Below are 23,934 nucleotides of genomic sequence, written 5' to 3'. Positions count from 1 at the left end.
GAGGGGAGTCCCTGAAGGACACACACACACGAGTCTCAGCAGTCTCCAGGGAAATATGTTGGGCCAGATATTGTTGTGGAGAATGTCGCAGCAACTGATGCCACTTAATCGTCGGAGTTACCTTTGAGCTCGGAAAAATTTCCATCACAAGGAAGAATGATGTTTTTGAAACATTCTAACCAAGGAGCATATCAGGCATAGAGAACAAAATAAATAATTCCAATCACTATAAATTTTAAACTGCAGCGACAGGGCATACAGTGGAAGGAAAGAAAACCTGCATCTGTTTATGGGTGTCGTTAGACTTTATCCAATTTACAGTTTCCCTTGGATCCATGAAGAATGACTAATGAGCTAAATTAGTCATTCACTGTGAAGGATCCAAAGTAGAGGAACTGTCAAGGCTATTTGACTGCATGAGGACTCACAAATTAAATCTTTCTCCTTCCCTTAGCATCCAAAGGTGTGCAAAGGATCGCAGGAAAAGCTTGTCAGAAATGGACTCTGCACCCTGTTTTATTTCCCTTACCCCAATACCCTCTTCCTTGCTGATTCCATGTTGGTGCACAGCAACCTATTTTAGGTGAGGTTAATGAGCACTGTAGGGTCCAGAGATCATTCGCTGGGACCTGGAGTGCAAGGTGTAATCAAAGCAAGGCAAAACTCTTGAAGATTTTTAAGCCTCGGACTGACTCTGAAGTGTTTGTATCGATGAGGGTTGACTGTATATCTGCCTAGCTATCTATCTTTGCATCTGTCTCTCTAGAACATGTAATATACATATATATTAAATTTTGGACCATCGTGTTTAAGCAATACACAAGCATGGTGCATTCATTCATCGTAAGTATAATTCCCATTTTCCTGCAGTGATGCATTGCCTGAAATCAGAGCTATTTGTATCGAGGAAATAGGCATCTGGATGAAAACCTGCAGCGATCGCTTTCTGACTGACAGCTACTTGAAATATGTGGGGTGGTCTTTGCATGACAAAGTGAGTCAATCTGTAATATTCACTGGTCCTTTTTTCGTCTTGGTTGGACGCTGATTAATTCTCCGTTCTCCGATGGCTCTTTTTGCAGGCTTTTTTGAATGCTATTATGTATTCTGACTAATCTGGGGTTTATGCTAAAGCAGTGTTATAATGAGGTAGATCAACCTGAAGTAGACAGTCAAAGTGCTGGCCTGCACTTTGCCAAGCTCCAGTTCATGGTTATCCTGGTCCATGCCCTAAGCAAAAACCAAGGTCCTAAAGTCACATCATATGCTGTCATTGCTTGAACAGCAACTTCAAGCTAGTTGAGGTTGGTGAGCTCAGTACAGCCCAGAGCACGCTACTGAATACGCTTTTACCTGGGAAGAATGCATTATTTACAAAAGTGATTGAAATAAGCTGGCATCACCTATTATTAAGTGGCATTGTGGTTAAAGTTATGACAAGCATCCAGAGCCCTGGACAACTTATCTATAGATTTGAGTTCAAGTCCCAACAAGACAGCTGTGGAATTTAAATTCACTTAATTAAATATATATGAAATAAAAAATAACTAGCATCATATTGGTGACTATAGAACTACTGGATCTGGTTTACTAATACCCTTCAGGAAATCTTCTATCCTTGCTTGAATCTGGCATTTATTGGTCTCCAGACCTCATGGCAAGAGTGGATGTGGAAAGGGTGTTTCCAGTAGTGGGAGAGTCTAGGACCAGAGGGCACAGCCTCAGAATAGAAGGGTGTCCCTTTAGAACAGAGATGAGGAGGAATTTCTTTAGCCAGAGGGTGGTGAATCTGTGGAATTCATTGCCACAGACGGCTGTGGAGGCCAAGTCATTGGATATATTTAAAGCGGAGGTTGATAGGCTCTTGATTAGAAAGGGTGTCAAAGGTTACGGGGAGAAGGCAGGAGAATGGGGTTGAGAGGGAAAAATAAATCAGCCATAATCAAATGGCGGAGCAGACTCGATGGGCTGAATGGCCTAATTCTGCTCCTGTGTCTTATAGTTTTATGGTAACTCATAACTCCCCTTAAAAAAGACCAGTGTTGATCAGTTGAGGGGTGACTAGGGTGGGCAATAAATGCTGCTTTACCAACAATGCCTGCGTGTTGGGAATGAACCAATGTGAGGTGGTGAGTTTCAGGATGTATGTGTAGATTGAGATTGAGTGAAGACTTGAGGAGAGGGAGAAGGGTTGGTGAAGAAGCAACAAGGGGCACACATTCAAATCATTTTCTTATGTTGTAATGTGTTGAGAAAGTAAGTAAGACATGAGTGTCCAAGTCAGATATCCAGGGAGAGTTACTGATATCTTTCCTTGCTCATGACCTTACAGAGGTATATAAATTCATGAGGTTATAGATGGGGTGAATACACAGTCTTTTACCCAGGGAAGGGGAACTAAAAACTAGAGGGCATAGGTATAAGGTGAGTGAAAGATTTAAAAGGGGCCCAAGGGGCAACTTCTTCACGCAGAGGGAGGTGCTTATATGGAATGAGCTGCCAGAGAAAGTGGTTGAAGCAGCTACAATTACAACATTTAAAAGACATTTGGAAGGTACTTTGCAGGGGCTTAGAGGGATACGGGCCAAATGCGGGCAAGTGGGACTAGCTTGGTTGGCACCATAGTCAGCATGGATGAATTGGGCTGAATGGCCTGTTTCTATGCTGTATTTCTCTAAGAATCTATGATAGGGACCTTCCCTTGATTTGCTACATGCTAAAGGTGTTAAGATTTCCTTCTGAGGCCCTTCAAATCTATGCTGGCTCTTAGATCAATCCCTTCATTCCCATGTCCTCACTCCCCTGCAACCGTTTCTCTCTCATGTACCCATCAACTCCATCTTACTGCAGGATGCAATAGATGACAGCCCAATTGTTAATTTGGTTGGATTTTGGATAATTAAAGGTGTTTATGGAGCTTGGTCACAGAACAGCTGCCATCTCACTGAAAGGAAGACCAAGCTCAACAGGTTAGGTGACCTGCTCCTGCTCCCATGGTCTTAGGTTCCAGTTATGCATTGTTTGCCATTCCAAGACATCGATTTTGGTTTCTCAATGTCCTTTAGGGATGGAATTGGTCATGATCCAAGATCTTGGGTTTCAGATCAGTTACCAGGACAACCACAAGAAAGGAATGGTGGAAAAAGATGCCCCCACAACATTTAAGAAGTATTTAGACAAGCACTAGAGTTTCCATGGCATTGAAGGCTTCTGACCAAGTGCTGGTAAATTGGATTAGTATATTTGGGTATTTGATGGTTGTCATGGAAATGGTGGGCTGAGGGGCCTACTTCTGTGCAGTATGACTCTAAGGCTATGATCATCCACTCTGATGGTATCATCAATAAGAAGAGCAGGAAATATTTTTGACATTCAGCTCAGCTAATTTATTTTGAAGAGAAAATTCAATCTGACTGTTTTTCCTCTAACATTGATGTTATTATTCTTTTGAAGCAAAGTGATGTGAGATTGAAATGCCTGATTGGATTGCTGGGCTTGTACTCTGACAGGGAGTGTTGTGCAAAGATGGATCTTTTCACCTGTCGCTTCAAGGTGAGTCAGTGTCTTTCCTTCTGATAGCGTCTGACAGGGTGGGTACACTTGGTGTGGTGCGGACATGATGATCCCACAGAATCTTTGACCCCCAACTTGGGTTGGATGAATTCCTGGAGGTTTCAACACATAACCTCTCATATCCACTGTTATAAGACTATTGAACAGACCTTTTGTACGATAAGATGGACTCTTGACCTCACAATCTACCTTGTCGTGGCCTTGCACCTTAGTGTCTGCCTGCACTGCACTTTCTCTGTAACTGTAACACTATATTCTGCATTCTGTTATTACTTTTCCCTTGTACTACCTCGACGTACTGATGTGATGAAATGATCTGTATGAATGGCATGCAAAACTAAGTTTTTCACTGTACCTCAGTACATGTGACAATAATAAACCAATTACCAATATCCTACCTTACTTTCCAGTTTATTAGCCTTTATATTCAGCTCCAAAATTCTTATAGCTAAACATCTAAAATATCAGTGTCATCAAAGTGTTTGGACCAGAGTGTGGAGTAACTCAGTAGCTCTACTTGCCACTGGTGTGGAGATGGCACACTTTTAAACTTGAGAATCATTGCTGCTAACATTGAAAATAAATAAAAGCTGGAGCCTCTGAGTCAGGTAGAGCTATAGAGCATGGAAACTCCTCCATGCCGGCCAAGATGTCTATCTGCACTAATACCGTTTGCCTGCATTTGGCCCATATTCCTCTAAACCTTTTCTTTCCATGTACTACTCCAAATGTCTTTCAAATATAAGCAACAAACAATCTGCTGGAGGAACTCAGCTGGTCGAGCAGCATCCGTGGGAGGAAAGGAACTGTCAACATTTTGAGTCAAAACCCTGCATCAGGTTGATCCTGATGTGGGGTTTCAACCCGAAAGGTCAATAATTCTTTTCCTTCCACAGAAGCTGCTCGACCCGCAGAGTTCCTCCAGCAGATTGTCTGTTGCTCCAGATTCCAGTCTCTGCTGTCTCTTGTGTCTCTGTCTTTTAAACGCAGTTGTACCCACCTCTACCATGTCCTCATGTTGCTCGTTCCATATATCCACCACCCACTGTGTGGAAAAACTTGCCCCTCAGATCCCCACACACAAAATGCTGGAGGAACTCAGCAGGTCAGGCAGCATGTATGGAGGGAACGTTTCAGGTCGTGACCCTTCACCAGTCCTGATGAAGGGCCTCAACCCGAAATGTCGACTGTTTATTTCCCTCTATAGATGCTGCCTGACCTGCTGAGTTCCTCCAGCATTTTGTGTGTGTTGCTCCAGATTCCAACATCTGCAGAATCTCTTGTGTCTCAGATGCCCAAACTTGAAGGCTACCAATAAGATTTCTTTATTAGTCACATATACATTAAAACACACAGTGAAGTGTGTATTTTTGCGTTACTGAGAAATACATCTTTTTGCGTAGAGTGTTCTAGGGGCAGCCCGCAAGTGTCGCCACGCTTCCGGCGCCAACATAGCATGCCCACAACTTCCTAACCCGTATGTCTTTGGAATGTGGGAGGAAACCGGAGCACCCGGAGGAAACCACGCAGACACGGGGAGAACGTACAAACTCCTTACAAACAGCAGACTGTGGAAGGACTTGCATTTACATAGTGTCCTTTACATCAGTTCAAAGTACTTTTCAGTTGATTAGGTTCTTGAAAAATAATTAGAGCTGTAAAGTAGAAAACACAGCAGCATACAGCAAGATCCCACTTGATAACAACCAGGTAATGTGCTGTTTATTGTTTTGGTGAATGAGGGATAATGATTGGCCTGGGCACTAGGGATAATCCAGTTGCTCTGGATACTAGAGATAATCCCATTTCTGTGATGCAATCTCTAGAGTGGGATTTGAACTCATACCTTTCTGAGTTACTGGTACCAGCTGAACCACAGGCAATGTGCCAGCTGAGTCAGATCCCTCTAGGGTCAGCTCCTCCCTTTCCCTGTATTCACACAGTTGACTCTGTTGGGTAGGCCACATTGTTGTCACTGGCCTTCAGATAATGACAGTCTATTCCAAACTCTGGTATGGGAAGAGATTACCAGATAGACAGAGGTAAAGATTCAAGGCTGTGCTCAAAGCCTCTTTGAAGAAGAGAGACCTTGAAGTTGAAGTTCCTCTTCCTCTTCTATCAGGCAGAAGATACAGGAGCCTGAGGGCACGTACCACCAGACTTAAGGACAGCTCCTACCCCACTGTTATAAGACTATTGAACTGTTCCCTTATACGATAAAATGGACTATGACCTCACGATCTACCTTGTTGTGATCTTGCACCTTTATTGCACTGCACTTTCTCTGTAGCTGTGACACTTTACTCTGTACTGTTATTGTTTTTACCTGTACTACCTCAATGGACTCTGAACTAACCCAATGTAACTGCACTGTGTAATGAATTGACCTGTACGATCGTTATGCAAGGCAAGTTTTTCACTGTACCTTGGTACAAGTGACAATAATAAACCAATACCAATACAAGTACATGGCTCCCTGAAAGTGGTCACAGGTAGACAGGATGGTGAAGAAGCCTTTTGGCACACAGGCCTTCATCAGTCAGGGCACTGAGTATAAAAGTTGAGGGGTTGTGGTGCGGTCGTACAAGATGCTGGTGAGGCCGCACGTGGAGTATTGTGCTCAGTTTTGGTCACCCTGCTACAGGAAAGGTGTTACTAAACTGGAAAGAGTGCAGAAAAGATCTACAAGGATGTTGTCAGGACTTGAGGGACTGAGTTATAGGGAAAGGTTGGACAGGCTTGGACTTTATTCCTTGGAGTGCCAAAGAAATGAGAGGTGATCTTACAGAGGTGTATAAAATCATGAGGGGCCTGGATAGGGTGAATGCACTCAGTCTTTTTCCCAGGATTGGGGAATCAAGAACTAGAAGGCATAGGTTTGTGAGAGGGGAGAGACTTATTAGGAAACTGAGAAGCAACTTTTTAACACAAAGGATGGTATGTATCTGGAATGAGCTGCCGGAGGAAGTGGTTGAGGAAGGTATAATAACAATTTTTAAAAGACAGTTAGACATGGATAGGAAAGGTTTAGTAGGTTATGGGCTAAACACTGGCAAATGGGACTAGCTTGGATGGGGCATCTTGGTCGGCATGGACCAGTTGGGCTGAAGGGCCTGTTTCCATGCTGTATGACTCTATGACTATGACTCAAAGAAGTGCAACATCCCCACTGACCCCTAGAGTTTCTGGCCCATGACTGCTGAAAGTGGAGATGGTATTGGGAATCCTGAGGCCTTGCGGTGGGAGCACGCAGACCTACTGCGTAAGTAGCAGAAAGTGCAGACTACCACACAAACTTCCCGTTTGCCTGTCCTGTCATCACTTTCCCCCAACTCTGTGGTTCTCATATTAACCTCAATAGCCATATCGAAACCCATCAAGCCAGAGTGGATCCCCAGGGATCTCTGAGAAGAATTCTCCTTCACCCTGGAACTCTCCTAATTAACTCAAACTTAATGGCTCCACAGCTGGGGACCAACCTTCACTACCTTTACCTGAAGCTCTGGAACTCCCTCACTATTCTCCCTTTCTCCTGCTAAACTGACCCATTAAAACTTAACTCTTTGATCTGCCTGTCACTATTATCTCCTTATGTGGCTCAGTGTCATACTTTGTTTGATAATGTTTCTGTGAAGGGATATCTTCCTGTGTTAAAAGTGGTTTCAAATGGGAGGTTGTCATATTTTTCAATACAGTGCTGTGTCAGTGTGTATAGGCCTATGTACTGGGTTATTCAAATGGCAGACTCTAGTATATGTTCGTGCATGCAACAGTTAATCTGTGCAAGGGCTACACATGATCAATAGTCTAAATGTATTTAAGAAATAGTTATTAATATATTAATGCAATCACTGAATTATTACTTGAACATTAAAATATTAATAATGTAGTCACAAGTGTTGAGGCCATATTCACTGACATTTTTAGTGAGTAGACCTGAGTTTAACTATTGGAAACCTCTGAGCTACACCATGTCATGTTCCTTTCCAACAGGATAGAATCAAGTCAATGACACTGGACAAAGAAAGTGAAGTAGCTGTACAAGCAATTAAGGTGTTAACTCTCATGTTGCAGTGAGTAATTATCTCCTTATTATTGTCTGATAAAATGGGGATTTTCCCAATTATGTTGGCATCATAATGCACCTAACCATTTTGGGGTTTTCACAATTGTATACTTTTTCCATGATGTGTAACACTTTGCAATTGGTTCTAGTTTCTAAAATGTTCATAGACCAGCCATTGACTATTGACCCAATTTCAATATGTTCTTGGTCATGCTAAAAGCCCATTTGTTCAAAATAGCTTCTGTTCCCTTCTGTCCTGTAGAAATCCAGTTCACCAAGTGCCTGGCCATTCAATTTTACCCGAGGCTTTTGATAGATTAAGGCACTCACATTCCTTCCCGTTATATAGCGTTAGGGTGCATTGACAGCAGTAGCAGTCCAGCACCCTGCGCTAATTAATCCAGAGATCAGAGTCCAAATCTAGCTGGAAAAGTTGGCTGGAAATGTAAAAACAGATAGTAATATTTTTTTACAGAGAGTTAACAAAGTGAACATTGTTCTTATGGATAGTGTGCCTGGGGAATTAATAATGGAAAATAATGAAGTATTTTGCATCGGTCTTCACAATATAGCATACAAGTAACATTCTGGAAATGGCTCTAAATCTGGAATTGGAAGGGAAGAAGGAACTTGGGAAAATTGCAATCACTCTGGAAGGGATACTGAGAATAAGATACAGTATTTAAGATATTTATTTATTAGTCACGTGTACATTGAAACACACAGTGAAATGTGTATTTTTGTGTTACTGAGAATGTGCTGGGGGCAGCCCACAAGTGTTGCCACTCTTCTGGCGCCAACATAGCATGCCCACAGCTCCTAACTTGTACGTCTTTGGAATGTGGGAGGAAACCGGTGCACCCAGAGGAAAACCATGCAGACACGGGGAGAATGTACAAACTCCTTACAGACAGCGGCTGGAATTGAACCTGGGTCGCTGGCGCTGTAAAACATTATGCTAACTCCTACACTACTGTGCCACCCCTCAATGTTGTTGGAACTGGGGACTGACAAATCCATGAGTCCCAGGGCATTAAAGGAAATGGGTAATGAGATAGTTGGTGTAAATAAAAAAAATTGCAGATGCTGGGGAAGCTGAAATAAAAACAAAAATTGTTGGAAAAATGCAGGTCAGGCAGCATTTGTGGAAAAAGAAACAGAAGTAACGTTTCAGGTCGAAGACACGTTGTCAGACCGGGGAAGGGAGGAAACAAGTTAGTTTTAAGTTGCAGGAAGGGTGGGGGAAGAATGGATAGGACATAGTGAATATCTCTGATAATTTGTTTTAATTTTGCAAAATTCCCCAGATTTGGAGAAGGCACCATTAGACTGGAAAATAGCAAATGTAACTCCTTTATCCAAAACAAGGGAGGGAGACTGGAAGCAGGAAACGGAAGGCCAGTTACTTAACATCTGCCGCAGGCAAAATGTTAGAAGCTATCATTAAAGCTGTTATAACAAGGCACTTAGAAAAATTCAAGGTAATCAGGCAGAGTTGACATGGAGACACAAGAGGTTCTGCCGATGCCGGAATCTGGAGCAACACACACAAAATGCTGGAGGAACTCATAAGGTCAGGCAGCATCTATGGAGGGAGATAAACAGTCGACGTTTCGGCTGATGAAGAGTTAACAAGGACTTGTGAAAGGGAAATTACGTTTGGTGAGGTTATTACAGATTTTGAAGAATTAACATGCAGTCAATCAAGGGGAACTGGAGGGTGTACTAAACTTAGTTTTCAAAAAGGCATTTCCACGATATGAAAACTCCAAATCAGGAGGAATCTCAAAGAAAATCCTGTCGTTCTTTCTTTGCAACTAAGGAACTCTTTCAGTTCCCAATAGAAAACCAGCAGCAATTTGAATAATTAAGCCTTCAGCATGAGTAAACACAACTGAGCAGTTGTCTCTGGAGGCAGAGCACACATAAGGCAAGAGTGAAGATACTCAATTATCTTGAAGGGCTGTTCCCAGTACCCCATAAATGATCAGTTTTAAAAGGGTTTGCAGAAACGGTGAAACACGACAATGTATGCAGGCAGATCTTTGACTGTGGCAAGCCAAGTTGACAGGTTGCCATAAAAGCAAATGGGATTTTAGCTTTATAAATAATACTATAAGAACAGAAAAGACAAGTGTTACGCTGCTTGGGACTGAGGGGCTAATAGAATGAGGGTGTTTAGCAGTGTTGAGAGGGCAGTGATTTGGAAGGTTCAGGGTGAGGGAAGAGGTGGTTCAGACGAACTGAAACACCAGCCTAGGTTATGTGCTGAAGTCTCTGGAGTGGGGCTTGTACCATGATCTCCTGACTGTAGCTCATGAGTGCAACCAGTGAGCTAGGCTGACAGCATGCAAGATGGGCCTGAAGTATCTAATGATAGTTTGTCCTTTTTTTCAAAGATCACTGGAGGGCCCTTTCCTGGCTTTAGTCCAAGATGCATCAGCAGTTTATACAGTAAACATCGGCAACTTATCTGATCCAAGGGAGAGAGTCAAGAAAGAATCTAAACCACTTCTACCCCCATGTATACATTGTACAGCAGGGACTGAGGGACAGGAAGTGAAACTGACAGTTCCTTCCCCAGTCAACAAACATAAAACGTAGAACATAGAACACTACAGCACAGTACAGGCCCTTCAGCCCACAATGTTGTGCTGACATTTTATCCTGCTCGAAGATCTATCTAACCCTTCCCTCCCACATAATCCCCTTTTTTTCTATCATTCATGTGTCTATCTAAGAGTCTCTTAAGTGTCCCTAATGTACTTGCCTCCACAACCTCTGCTGGCAGTGCGTTCCACGCACCCACCACTCTCTGTGTAAAATACTTACCTCTGACATCCCCCTTATACCTTCCTCCAATCACCTTAAAATTATACCTCCTTGTGTCACCCTGGGAAAAAGTCTCTGACTGTCCACTTGATCTATGCCTCTTATCTTGTACACCTCTATCAAGTCACCTCTCATCCTCCTTCTCTCCAAAGAGAAAAGCCCTAGCTCGCTCAACCTGTCCTCATAAGACATGCTCTCCAATCCAGGCAGCATCCTGGTAAATCTCCTCTGCACCCTCTCTAAAGCTTCTACATCCTTTCTATAATGAGGCGACCAGAACTGAACACAATACTCCAAGTGTGGTCTAACCAGAGTTCTATAGAGCTGCAACATCACCTCATGTCTCTTGAACTCAATACCCTGACTAATGAAGGCCAACACTCCATACACCTTCTTAACAACCCTATCGACCTGCGTGGTAACCTTGAGAGATCTATGGATGTGGACCCCAAGATCCTCCACACTGCTAAGAGTACTGCCATTAACCTTGTATTCTGCCTTCGAATTTGATCTCCCAAAGTGTATCACTTCATACTTATCCGGGTTGAACTCCATCTGCCACTTCTCAGCCCAGCTAGATATTGTTTTGCTCTGCTTCATCTTAGTTCCAAAATGCTACATGTAGTATTTAATTCTTGTGCACATTGCAATGGCCATAAAAATGTTACAGCAAGGTAACCAAATGTATAAATTACAACTCAGGTTAAAATGCCTGGACTTGTCTGTCCTTTGATTTTCTGTAGGAACTGTGAAGATGCATTGACTTCAGGAGACTGCGAACAGTTGTACCATTTTGTGTATTCGGCACACAGACCTGTTGCTTTAGCCGCTGGAGAATTCCTACACAGGAAGTAAGTATGGATTGTCTCAATTAGCCTGGTAATGGGTCAGAACATCCTATTCAGTTTCATCATCCATTCGTGATTCATAGGAGAGGAGAGGCAACAAGGAAGGAAATGACCAGGGTTCGGGGTAACATAGGTCAGGGACTGCCTGAAGAATCCGTGGATTATTGGGTTGGCTGCATCACTGATGTTTCTAGGGCATGGCATATTAATTGGTAATTGGTTTATTGTTGTCACATGTACCAAGGTACAGTGAAACGCTTTGTTTGCATGTCATCCAGACAGATCGTTCCATACACAAGTACATTAAGGTAGTACAAAAGGTAGAAACAATAACAGAATGCAGAATTATAGTGTGACAGTTACAGAGAAAGTGCAGTGCAGGTAGACAATAAGGTGCAGGGGCCATGACGAGGTAGATTGAGAGACCAAGAGTTCATTTTTTTCGTATAAGAGGTCCATTCAGCTGGCTGTTGTGAACTCATTTAACATCTTTAAAGTGGGTACAGTGGGGCTCGATGTTCACCCAAAGGGTGGAGGGAATTATTTATGATGTTTATGGTGATCAGTTGCTCTATTATTATGAGCAACTTTCAACTGAAGACACTTGATGGATGCGAAGAGCTGCTTTTCAGTGGCTTAATGACTTCTAACTGAAAAAAAAATGAGATCCACCTCGTGATATTACCTCTTTATTACGGTTATATATTATCTGGATATCCAAAAGAATACCTGTCCCATTCATAACAAAGAATGGAAACAGAATGAAACATTGAGTACGAGTTATTTCCTTCCTGGGACGGATATAGTTTGTTTCTGAGATGTGAGTACATTCACCACTTTCCACAGATCTGAGGTTAACTGGTTCACCATTGCTTAGAAAAATCCTACATCTCAGGAAGTACTAAAGATTGCAAACTATTCTATGGAGAGATGTTATGGAGCTAAACTGCAGCAATGTGATGCAAAGCACAGCTATTGATGGGGCTGCACAATGTAAGTGAGGTACAGCGAGATCCCAAGACATAGAACATAGACAGTACAGCAGAGGAACAGGCCCTTCGGCCCATGATGTCTGTGCTGTACATGATGCCAAATTAAACTAAATCTCTTCTGTTGGCACGTGATCCATATCCTTCCATTACCTGCATGTTCATGTGCCTATCTAAAAGCCTCTTAAACACCACTATCCCTGGCAGCCCATTCCAGGTGCTCACCACTTTCTGTTTAACAAAAAAACTTGCCCTGCACATCTCCTTTAAACTTGCCCCCTCTCACCTTAAATGCATGGGGAAATTATCTGTCCTGTCTATGCCTCTCATCATTTTATAAATTAGTTAGTCAGGTCTCCACTCCGTCTCTGAAGCTCCAAAGAAAACAACTCAAGTTTTTCCAACCTTTTAGCTCAAACCCTCTAATCCAGGCATCTTGGTGAACCTATTCTGCACCCTTTCTAAAGCGTTCACACCCATCCTGTAATGGGGCGATCAGAATTGCACACAGTACTCCAAGTGCTGCCTACCCAAAGTTTTATATAGCTGCAGCATCACTTCCTATATACTGTATAGGCTGAGCGAGCTGGGGCTTTTCTCTTTGGAGAGAAGGAGGATGAGAGGTGACTTGATAGACTTGAAGATGATAAGAGGAGTGGACAGTCAGAGACTTTTTCCCAGAGCGAAAATGGCTAACACGAGGGGGCATAATTTTAAGGTGATTGGAGGAAGGTATAAGTGGGATGTCAGGGGTAAGTTTTTTACACAGAGAGCGGTGGGTGCGTGGAACACACTGTCAACAGAGGTGGTGGGGACAGATACATTAGGGACCTTTAAGAGACTCTTAGGTAGCCACATGAATGATAGAGAAATGGAGGGGTATGTTGGAGGGAATAGAAAGATATTAGAGCAAGATAAAATGTTGGCACAACATTATGGGCCGAAGGAAACATGGCAGCGAACTTCTGCACATCCAGTCCCAGAAACAGTGATGTAATAACGACCTGATAACCCCTTCTGGAAATCTAGTTTGAAGGATGACTATTGGCTGGACTAACTTGAATGCCATTGTTTAAAATGGTGGGTCTCAGATCTTCTATGTATGCCTGAGGAAGAAGATGGGACATTGGTTCAATCCCTAAAAACAACAGGAGCAGATAAGCCTACATACTCCCAAGTTTGCCCCACCTCTTGGTAAGACTGTGGTGGACCATGTACCTCTGCCATTCTAACTGTTAACCCCCTTCTCCCTTGAGCCCAAGAATCCATGAATGTAAATGTTGGTTTATTTGACAAAGAAATGCAAGAACCTCTAATCTATAGGAAATGTTTGTTCTTTAGGTTGTTTTGCAGTCAGGAGTCTGAAGTACAAGATGAATTGTCTGAGAGAAAGGAGAGAGCCACCTGTAACATCAGCCACTTAAAGACTCTGGTGAACTTCTATCAGGAGAGTGAGGTGGGATTAACAGCTTGGATGTATTATAGTATTAAATATTATATTGGGGAAAGGTTTAAGAGTTGTTAATTCTACTGAAGTGTGAGGTGTGTTGATCCCATTGTCACCTCCGCCTGCATAAGTCCAAAAGACCTAGGAGCAGAGTTAGGCCATTTGGCCCATCGAGTCTGCTCTGCCATTCAATCATGGCTGATTTATTATTTGCTCTCAACCCCATTCTCCTGCCTTCTCCCCATAACCTTTGACACCCTCACGATTGGTATTGGTTTATTATTGTCACTTGTACCGAGGTACAGTGAAAAGCTTGTCTTACAAACCGATCATACAGGTCAATTCATTACACAGTGCAGTTACATTGAGTTAGTACAGAGTGCATTGATGTAGTACAGGTAAAAACAGTAACAGTACAGAGTAAAGTGTCACAGCTACAGAGAAAGTGCAGTGCAATAAGGTGCAAGGTCACAACAAGGTAGATTGTGAGGTCATAGTCCATCTCATTGGATAAAGGAACCGTTCAATAGTCTTATCACAGTGGGGTAGAAGCTGTCCTTAAGTCTGGTGGTATGTGCCCTCAGGCTCCTGTATCTTCTGCCTGATGGAAGAGGAGAGAAGAGAGAATGTCCCGGGTGGGTGGGGTCATTGATTATGCTGGCTGCAACACCAAGACAACGAGAGGTAAAGACAGAGTCCAAGGAGGGGAGGCTGGTGTCCGTGATGTTCTGGGCTGTGTCCACAACTCTCTGCAGCTTCTTGCGGTCCTGGGCAGAGCAGTTGCCGTACCAAGCCGTGGTACATCTGGATAGGATGCTTTCTGTGATGCATTGGTAAAAGTTGGTGAGAGTCAAAGGGGACAAACCAAATTTCTTTAGCCTCCTGAGGAAGTAGAGGCGCTGGTGAGCTTTCTTGGCCATGGCATCTACGTGATTTGACCAGGACAGGCTGTTGGTGATGTTCACTCCCAGGAACTTGAAGCTCTCAACCCTCTCGACCTCAGCACCGTTGATGTAGACAGGTGCATGTACATCGCCCCCTTTCCTGAAGTCAATGACCAGCTCTTTAGTTTTGTTGACATTGAGGGAAAGGTTGTTGTCATGACACCATTCCACTAAGCTCTCTATCTCCTTCCTGTACTCCCACTCATCGCTGTTTGAGATACGGCGTACAACGGTGGTATCATCTGCAAACTTGTAGATGGAGTTAGAGCAGAATTTGGTCACACAGTCATGAGTGTATAGGGAGTAGAGTAGAGGGCTGAGGACACAGCCTTGTGGGGCACCAGTGTTGAGAATAATCTAATCAAGAACCTACCAACCTCCGCTTTTAAATATACCCAATGACTTGGCCTCCTCAGCTGTATGTGCCAGTGAATCCCACAGATTCACCACCCTCTGGCTAAAGAAATGCAGCAGGGGATTGGAAAATTGTTCATCTAATACTTCAACCATTTCTGTACTTCTGTAGTGTGAGGAGTGGACTCAAGGCCAGTGCAGCATGCCATCCAGTTGCTAAGTAACTATAAATAAGGGAGAAACAAGGGACTGCAGATGCTGGAATCTAGATGGAAAATACTATGATGCTGGAGGAACACAGCAGGCCAGGCAGCATCCGTGGAGAAAAGCAGGCAACGTTTTGGGTCAGGACCCTTCTTCAGGACTGAAGATAGGAAAAGGGGAAGCCCAATATATAGGAGGGAAAAGCAGAGCAGTGATAGGTGGACACAGGATGGGCTCAAGGTGGTGATAGATAGACCATATTTTGAGCATTGTGCACAGTTCTGGTCTCCTTATCTAGGAAATCATGTCGTAAGGATATTGACCAAGTTAACTCCTGGGATGGAAGGATTGTATGAACACAAGAGGCTAAATAGGTTGGGTCTGTATTCTTTGGAGTTTAGAAGAATGAGGGGTGACCTTAATGAAATTTATAAGATTATAGGGGGGGCATGACAGGGTAGATGTCGAGATGTTTTCACTAGTGGGAGAGTCTTAAATGATGAGACATGGTTTCAAGATAGGGAGACAGTCATTTAAAACTGAGGTATGTAGGACATTTCATCTCACAGAGGGTAGTGGATCACTGGAATTGTCTTCCTGGGAGAGTTGTGAAGGGTAGGTCATTGGAAATGTTTATGAAAAACATGATGATGCAGGAGGAACTCAGCAGGCCAGGCAGCATCTATGGAGAAAAGCAGGTGGTCAACATTTTGGGTCAGGACCCTTCTTCAGGACAGAAGATAGGAAAAGGGGAAACCCAATATATAGGAGGGAAAAGCAGAGCAGTGATAGGTGGACAAAGGAGGGGAGGTGGGGTGGGCACAAGGTGGTGATAGGTAGATGCAGGTAAGAGATAGTGATAGGGAGGTGCGGGGGAGGAGGGGAGAGCAGATCCACCGGGGGATGGGTCAAAGGGAAGGAGAGAAAGGGAAAAAAAGGTAGAAAAAAAAGAGAGACTAGGATAGATAGGCCCCCCCACTGTGCTTCTTCTCTTCTCTTTCCTAGGATGCTGCCTGGTCTGCTGAGTTCCTCCAGTATCATAGTGTTATAAATGAGGAAGGGCAGGAGAGGGAGATCATTTACAGGGAAGGGGATATGGGCCAAACATTGGCAAATGGGACCAGCTTAGATGGGCATTTTGGTCGGCATGGATGAGTTGGGCTGAAGGCCTGTTTCTGTGTGGTATGACTCTGTGACACTCAGAAGTTCCTCAGAGCCTGAGTGGGGAAGCAATGGGTTTTAATGTCATCGGGTGGTGACACAGAGAGAGCAACTCAGGGGAACCAGAAAGGAAAACTTAGAGAGCAGTATGCAAAATTGAATCATTAACACGGAGAGGAAGTTTGCAATGGAGCTGGGGAGAACAGAAACGAGAGGGGTGAAGATATTGTTCAATGAGAGGAGCAGTGGATGCAGGCTGCATCCTGGGCACATTTAATTGTTGGGATCCGAACACCCATTTGTTTTGCCCTCTGAGTCCTTGTGCATTTCATATGAAGACATTGCAGGGCAAATCAGGAACTATCATAACCACTGAATCTGGAAATTAATTAAATTAGACACTGAGTAATTTACAAGGGCAAATGGAGATAGGTTTAGGGAAGGTGTCAAAGAAGCAAAGAGAGTTAAAGAAGGGGACGTCTCTGAGAAAGGATTAAAAAATTGGCAAATTGGTTTATTATTGTCACATGTACCGAGGTACAGTGAAAAACTTTGTTTTGCATGCCGTCCATACAGATCATTTCTTCACATCAGTGTGTTGAGGTAGCACAAGGGAAAACAATAAGAGAATGCAGAATAAAGTGTGACAGAGAAAGTGCAGTGCAGGCAGACAATAAGGTGCAAGGCCATTCCAAGGTAGACTGTGAGGTCAAGAGTCCATCTTATCGTACAAGAAGTCCGTTCGATATTATAACAGTGGGATAAAAGCTATCCTTGAGCCTGGTGGTACGTGCTTTCGAGCTTTCATATCTTCTGCCCAATGTGAGAGGGGAGAGGAGAGAATGTCTGGGGTGGGAGGGGTCTTTGATTATGTTGTGGCTGCTATACCAAGGCAGTGAGAAGTGTAGTCCATGGAGGGGAGGCTGGTTTCTGTGATGTGCTGAGCTGTGTGCACAACTCTCTGCAGTTTCTTGCGGTCTTGGGCAGAGCAGTTGCCATACCAAGCTGTGATGCATCAGGATAGGATGCTTTCTATGGAGCATCTATAACAAGGGGATAGGCCCAATTATCTGAAGCCTCCTGAGGAAGTAGGATCTGGGCAATGGGAACCAGGTGATGGAGTGAAAGATGTTTTCTATGATGGGAGACTGACCCTCCCTCACCACACTTTAAGGTGTAGTTTTCAATTTGAAGGTCAGACCCATATATTCTTTGTTACTGCTTATTCTCGTCAGGGATACACGCATTCAGCCTACCTCGTTGACAGCCTCTGGGATTCCTCGGCATTTCTACTGAAGGACTGGGAGTCCATGACAGCATTACTGCTGGAAGATGGTGTCCCAGGAGAAGAAGGTAAGGAAGTTGTTTGAGGACCAGGAATCCCTACAGTCTCTTCCACAGCTTTGCATTCATGAAGTTCTCTTATCTTCCAGCTTTCACTAACGTACAGAAGAAAGCACTGGTGGAAATCATGCTGAGCTCAATACGACAGGCAGCAGAAGGTCTTCCCCCAGGAGGCAGGTGCTTGGGGAAGAAGGTCAGTCTCTTAACATCCTAGTTTCATTGTAGAATGCCGTCCGTTAGAAGCCTATCTGAACAGGTAGACAGTACAAGACGCAGGGCACAGTACGAATGCAGCAATTCTTGGGCAAGATGAGACCACTGTCATCTTTTTCACCTTCCTTCATTGTTGCATGAATCAGTGTCAGTGAAGTTGCAGATTACCTGTTGCAGTCAAACTCCAATTTACAGTCGAAGCTCCCTCTGTTTTTGAAAGTGGAATGGCTTGGTGTGCAGTCAGGAGATCTGTCACTCACCATGGGTTCATGTTCGTTTGAGCAACAACTGTCGTTTGTGGCTTTTAAAAGATCCAGAATATATGTAGTGAAAGTGCAGTGCAGGCAGACAAGGTGCAAGTCCATGACGAGGTAGATTGTGAGGTCAAGAGTCCATCTTATTGTTCAAGAAGTCCGTTTGATAGTCTTATAACAGAGGGATAAAAGATGTCTTTTAGCTTGGTGGTACGTGCTTTTGAGCTTTCATATCTTCTGCCCAATGGGAGAGGGGAGAAGAGAAAATGTCTGGGGTAGGTGGAGTCTTTGATTACGTTGTGGCTGCTTTACCAAGACAGCGAGAAGTGTAGGGGGAATATATCTAAGCTGCCAGCAAAAGTGGAAGAGGACGGTACAATTATAGTCTTTATAAGACATTTGGATAGGTACGTGGATAGAAAAGGTTTAGAGGGATATGGGCCAAATGGTTCTGGCCCAGCTCAGCATGGATGAGTTGGGCCGAAGCACCTGTTTCTGGGCTGTGTAACTCAGCGACTCTATATCATTTTCAGGTTTTCTTCCATTGCCACCAGGCAATAGTTTGTCTTTCTTTCAGTGGTTGGCCACTTTCACTCTTTGCTTTTTTCGCTGTCATAAGAGATGACAAAGGCTAGTTCTAGTAAAGGCCCCTAATTGAGGTGGGATGTCCGTTGAGTGGTAGTGAACAGGACTGTGGAGGAGCAGGGGGAAGGATTGCTGTTATGACTTCCAATAGTCATGCACACCTCTGAGCAAGGGCAAAGTGCCATTCCAGAAGGAAAGAGGGTCCTTGCTCGCCTATATTTGGCTTGTTGCTAACTAACAAGGAGAAAGGCCCAGCTGTGGATTGAAAAATGTATCTCATTCATACTTAGAACTAAAGCTCAGAAGTTGTAACTTTCAGGATAATCCAACAGCCTTGGATTCATTCTTCTGTGGAAATAAGAAGGCTGTGGAATAATCTAATGGAGGCTTTTAAAATTCTGACAAGTTTTTAATGCTGTGGCAGTGAAGAGTTGCTGTCCGAGGTCCAAAGAACATCCAGGGTTGAGAGCTGTGACCAGAAGAGGAGACCATTATAGTCACCACTAAGATTACCAAGAAGCGGGAATTGGGCAGAATATCCACTATTAAAACAAGTAGGAAATTCAGGCAGGAACTTCTTTGCCCTGAGAGTTGTTTGCTGGTGAAACTTGCCCTCAAGTGGTGGTTGAGGAGAATAACATGGACTTGAGGGGATGCTAAGCAAATACAGGAGCAATAATTTAATGAAACTTACGCCAAGAGAACCAGATGAAATATGGTGGGAAGAGGCCCAACTAGAGCTCAAATCAATGGGGCCAAATGGCCTCATTCTATTCTTGAGAAGAAGTTCCTACACACCTCAGTTTTAAATGACCGCCCCCTAATCTTGTAACTACCTTCCCTCATTTGAGACTCTCCCTCTAGTGGAAACATCTCAAGTAGGATCCCAGTAGGATCTTACATGTTTCAATAAGATCACCTTTCTAAACTCCAAAGAATACTGATACAACTTTTCTGACTGTTCATGATAGGACAACTCCCTCATTAGCCTGGTGAACCTCCACTGGACTGTTCCCAATGCTAGTATTTCCTTTCTTGAGTAAGGGGACCCAACCGGTACACAGAACTCCAGGTGTGGCCTCATCAACACCCTCTATAATGCTACAATCCTTCCCTACATCTAAACTCCAATCTCCCTGCAATAAATGCCAATATGCCATTTGCCTTCTTGCATTTGCATGCTAACACGGTAGTGTAGCGGTTAGCGTAACGCTTTACAGCGCTAGCGACCCGGGTTCAATTCTGGCCGCTGTCTGTAAGGAGTTTGTACGTTCTCCCCGTATCTGCGTGGGTTTCGTCCGGGTGCTCCGGTTTCCTCCCACATTCCAAAGACGTATGTGTTAGGAAGTTGTGGGCATGCTGTGTTGGCGCCGGAAGCGTGGCGACACTTGCGGGCTGCCCCCAGAACACTCTACGCAAAAGATGCATTTCACTGTGTGTTTTGATGTACATGTGACTAATAACGAAATCTTAACTTGTTTTGGTGCTTCACACGTAAGAACTCTACATCTCTCTAGGCTCCACTCACCTGCAGTCTCTCTCCTTTGAGATAATACTTGCTGCATTGATACTTACTGAGGATCTGTTGTGTATTTTTAGGTTCAGATGGGAAAGGAGAAAAAGTCACAGATGGACGATCGGGCGAAGCTCACGGAACATTTCATTGTGGCACTTCCGCAGTTGCTGGCTAAGGTTTGTGTGGGACTCTGAGCCTCAGTTGTGTGTTGAATCATAGATGATAGTTGTAGGGAGAAGGCTCATGCTAAACTAGTCAACTGCAGTAAGAAAACCTCTCCAGCAACTGTCGTACAACACTGAAGAGAAACAGCATAGGTTGGCCCTTTTGGGTAAAGAGCATCTTTTGAAGCTTGCCAAGGAAGTTATTTTTTAGCGCTGTATTGTTAGTGCCTTGTGATTTTCTGTTGTACTTCATAGGTCCATAGGATTACACAGCAGGGAAACAGGCCCTTTAGCCCAATGCGTCCATGCCAACCAAGATGTCCATTTAACTTAATTTGGCCCATATCCCTCTACTTCCTTGAAATTCCCTTGAAGATGGCCTGTTGGATCTTGTCCCAAGGCCCACTTGGCTCAGGTAGACGAGGCATTAAACTCGAAGCCCTGGCCTCATTTCCCAGGCGCTGCTGAGTTAACTGCAGTGTGTTACATTTGCATCAATGAGCCATTTTTCCCACTCCAGAGCAATGATTTGTCAGCATTGAGATGAAGGCCATTCAGCCAGTCAGTCCTCTGTTGGCACTTTGCAAGAGCTCTCCAATTAGTCCCAATGGCCCCTTTCACCATGCTCCTGTCAATTTTTTTTTCCCTTTTGGAAGTTAATTCCAGTTCAGTAGGCTGTGCTGTGTAAAACTCCTGGTGGAGTGTTTGGGAACATTCAGTAAGGACAATCCTTGGTTTCAAACTCAAAGACCCTGACAACTCTTTGATATTCTTAATTCTTCCATGACATTTATGCACATCCCTAAACACCCATTGAACTGTTGGGCCATTTCTGAGGGTATTTAAGAGGACACAACATTGCTTTGTGTTTGGAGGTACCAATAGGTTGCAACAAATAAGAATGACAAAGACACAAGAGACTGCAGATGCTTGCTGAGGACATGCCTGTAGTCCAGGTCAGAAGGCGTGCAGCCAGCTATTTCCTCATAGGTCCAGAGTCATAGGGTAAGGTAGCATGGACACACGCCCTTTGGCCCAGCTCATCCATGCCGACCAAGGTACCCAGTTAAGCTAGACCCAATTGCCCGCATTTGGCCCATATCCCTCTAAACCTTTCCTATCCATGTACTTAACCAAATGTCTTTTAAATGTTGCTGTTGTACATTCCTCAACCACTTTTTCTGGCAGCTCGTTCCATATACGCACCACCCTCTGCATGAAATTGCCCCTCAGGTCCCTTTTAAATCTTTCCCCTCTCACCTTAAACCTATGCTCTCTCATTCTTGATTCCCCGACCCTGGGAAAAAGACTGTGCACATTCACCCTGTCTATGTCCCTCGTGATTTTATGCGCCTCTATGAGGTCGCCTCTATGAGGTCACCTCTACGTTCCAAGGAATAAAGTCTTAGCTGGCCCGACCTCTCCCCTTAACCCAGGCCCTCGAGTCCTGGCAACATTCTCAAGAGGAGGATCAGTCTTTGACCTTAGTGCCTTCAGAAAGTGGGGCAGTGGGGTAGTAGAAACAAGTTGTGTGGTAAGGCTGCAGCCTGAGACCTGTGAAGCTGTTTGAGCCTGTTACCAATTAGAGTCTGACTTGTGTGTATATTAATTTTGCAGTATTCCACTGATGAGGAGAAAGCAATTAAACTAAACCTTCTACAAATACCCCAGTATTTTGATCTGGAGGTCTACAGTACTGTGCAGTTGGAGAAGGTAAGCCAACTACGTTATTAGAGTCACACTGTATGGAAACAGGTACTTTCTCCCACTGAGTCCACACCAACCATCAAGCCTCCGTCTACCCAACCCCACACTAATCCATTTTATTATAAAGTCATCGAGGCGTTTACCACAGAAATAGGCCCTCCGGCCCATTGAATCACCTACACGCTCGCTCAACCTATTCCCATGCTCTCCAATCCAGGCAGCATCCTGGTAAGTCTCCTCTGCGCCCTCTCTAAAGCTCCCACATCCTTCCTATAATGAGGCGACCAGAACTGAACACAATCCTCCAAGTGTGGTCTAACCAGAGTTCTATAGAGCTGTGAAATTCCTATGGAATTTTTCTGAGGAAGTTGCTTTAATGATAGGGTTGTCTAACGAGTGGAAAAATAGTAGAACCCTTTACTGGAAATGCTCAGGGAAATCAGGATTACTGCTGTAGGAATGGAGATAGTCTTGGAATCTGTAAAGATCTTTGGTTAAAACTGCATTATTATCAGTATTACAGTTACCAGTTGGATAACTGTGTAGAAGCTCTTAATGTTATAATGATTGAACAAAAGGTATTTCAACACTGAAAAAACAGTGTAAAATATGTTCAGAAGCAGAGTAACTTATTTACATTTAAAAAAATCTGTAATGATGATTTATTGCCAGTTGGAATGAGATTTCAATTGAAATTGTTCCCTATCTGGGCTGGTAAGATTTAGTGGCATTGCAGGAACCTCTTGTTAAAAGAGTACATGGTATAAAGCTCAAACCCTGGCTATGCCTGGTTAGTTTAGCAGGAAGGTAATGTACAAATGCAGGAGTGTTGTGCAGCTCATCACTCCATCAGTGCTTTCACCCAACTGGCCATTCATTTGTTTTTGGAGACTCGGGTTTGGATGGCAGGAACTTACAACGATTCACAATTCATGCAGTATTGGACATTATGGGATCAGTTATGTGTCAATAATATAAGATAAGATCTTTATTAGTTAAAGCACATCGAAACACACACTGAAATGCATCTTTGCGTAGAATGTTCTGGGGGCAGCCCGCAAGTGTCGCCACGCTTCCGGCGCCAACGTAGCATGCCCACAACTTCCTAACCCCTATGTCTTTGGAATGTGGGAGGAAACCGAGGCGCCTGGAGGAAACCCGTGCAGACACAGGGAGAACATACAAACTCCTTACAGGCAGCGGTGGGAATTGAGCCCGTGTCGCTGGCGCTGTAATAGCGTTACGCTAACCGCTACACTACTGTGCCTGCCCTACTACCGTGCCTTACTATCAAGTGCCATTAAGCTGGCCGTCACTGTGGCAAATTAACCTAGACCATAGAAACGTGTGTATTTGGTTGTTGGAATTTCACTGAACTCCTGAAGGTTTTTCCTTTTTCTTTGGGAAATGACAGCACTTGGATACCCTACTGAAGCAGATAAAGGAGATAGTGGAACAGGAGACGGGCTCTGAGGTTCTGGAGTTCTGTTCAAAGGCGTACCTTTTCCTCAGCAAGGAAGAGCTGGCTGCTCATGAACAAGTAGAACTAGCAAAAAGCCAACTGTTCGACCAGCTTGTGGGGAAGTTCAACCAGCTGCTGAAAGACTTTCTTCACAAGGTGTGGTCTCTATATTTTCTCTCCCTTTAACTAAATAATAATTTGCATTTATTTATCATCCAATGACACAATTTTTCCAATGGAGACAAACTTGGGAAACAGTGTAGAGTGCTAC

General features: G+C 43.9%; 1 protein-coding gene across 2 annotated transcripts in view; it reads left to right on the top strand.

Moving 5' to 3' along the window:
• LOC127575649 (cohesin subunit SA-2-like) overlaps nucleotides 1-23,934 on the top strand; it is a 97,742-nt gene that overhangs the window by 41,717 nt on the left and 32,091 nt on the right. For both annotated transcript variants that reach the window (XM_052025532.1, XM_052025531.1), the window contains exons 11-20: nucleotides 871-994; nucleotides 3,454-3,552; nucleotides 7,567-7,646; nucleotides 11,215-11,322; nucleotides 13,650-13,764; nucleotides 17,654-17,771; nucleotides 17,852-17,955; nucleotides 20,414-20,506; nucleotides 22,112-22,207; nucleotides 23,616-23,819. In XM_052025532.1, the coding sequence (XP_051881492.1) occupies nucleotides 871-994; nucleotides 3,454-3,552; nucleotides 7,567-7,646; nucleotides 11,215-11,322; nucleotides 13,650-13,764; nucleotides 17,654-17,771; nucleotides 17,852-17,955; nucleotides 20,414-20,506; nucleotides 22,112-22,207; nucleotides 23,616-23,819 (1,141 nt within the window). The remainder of the gene's footprint in view (nucleotides 1-870; nucleotides 995-3,453; nucleotides 3,553-7,566; nucleotides 7,647-11,214; nucleotides 11,323-13,649; nucleotides 13,765-17,653; nucleotides 17,772-17,851; nucleotides 17,956-20,413; nucleotides 20,507-22,111; nucleotides 22,208-23,615; nucleotides 23,820-23,934) is intronic.

Source organism: Pristis pectinata, chromosome 11, assembly GCF_009764475.1.
Source record: "Pristis pectinata isolate sPriPec2 chromosome 11, sPriPec2.1.pri, whole genome shotgun sequence".
Classification (NCBI taxonomy): Eukaryota; Metazoa; Chordata; class Chondrichthyes; order Rhinopristiformes; family Pristidae; genus Pristis; species Pristis pectinata.
Note: the sequence above shows the minus strand (reverse complement) of the source record. Positions and strands in the feature narration are given on the sequence as shown.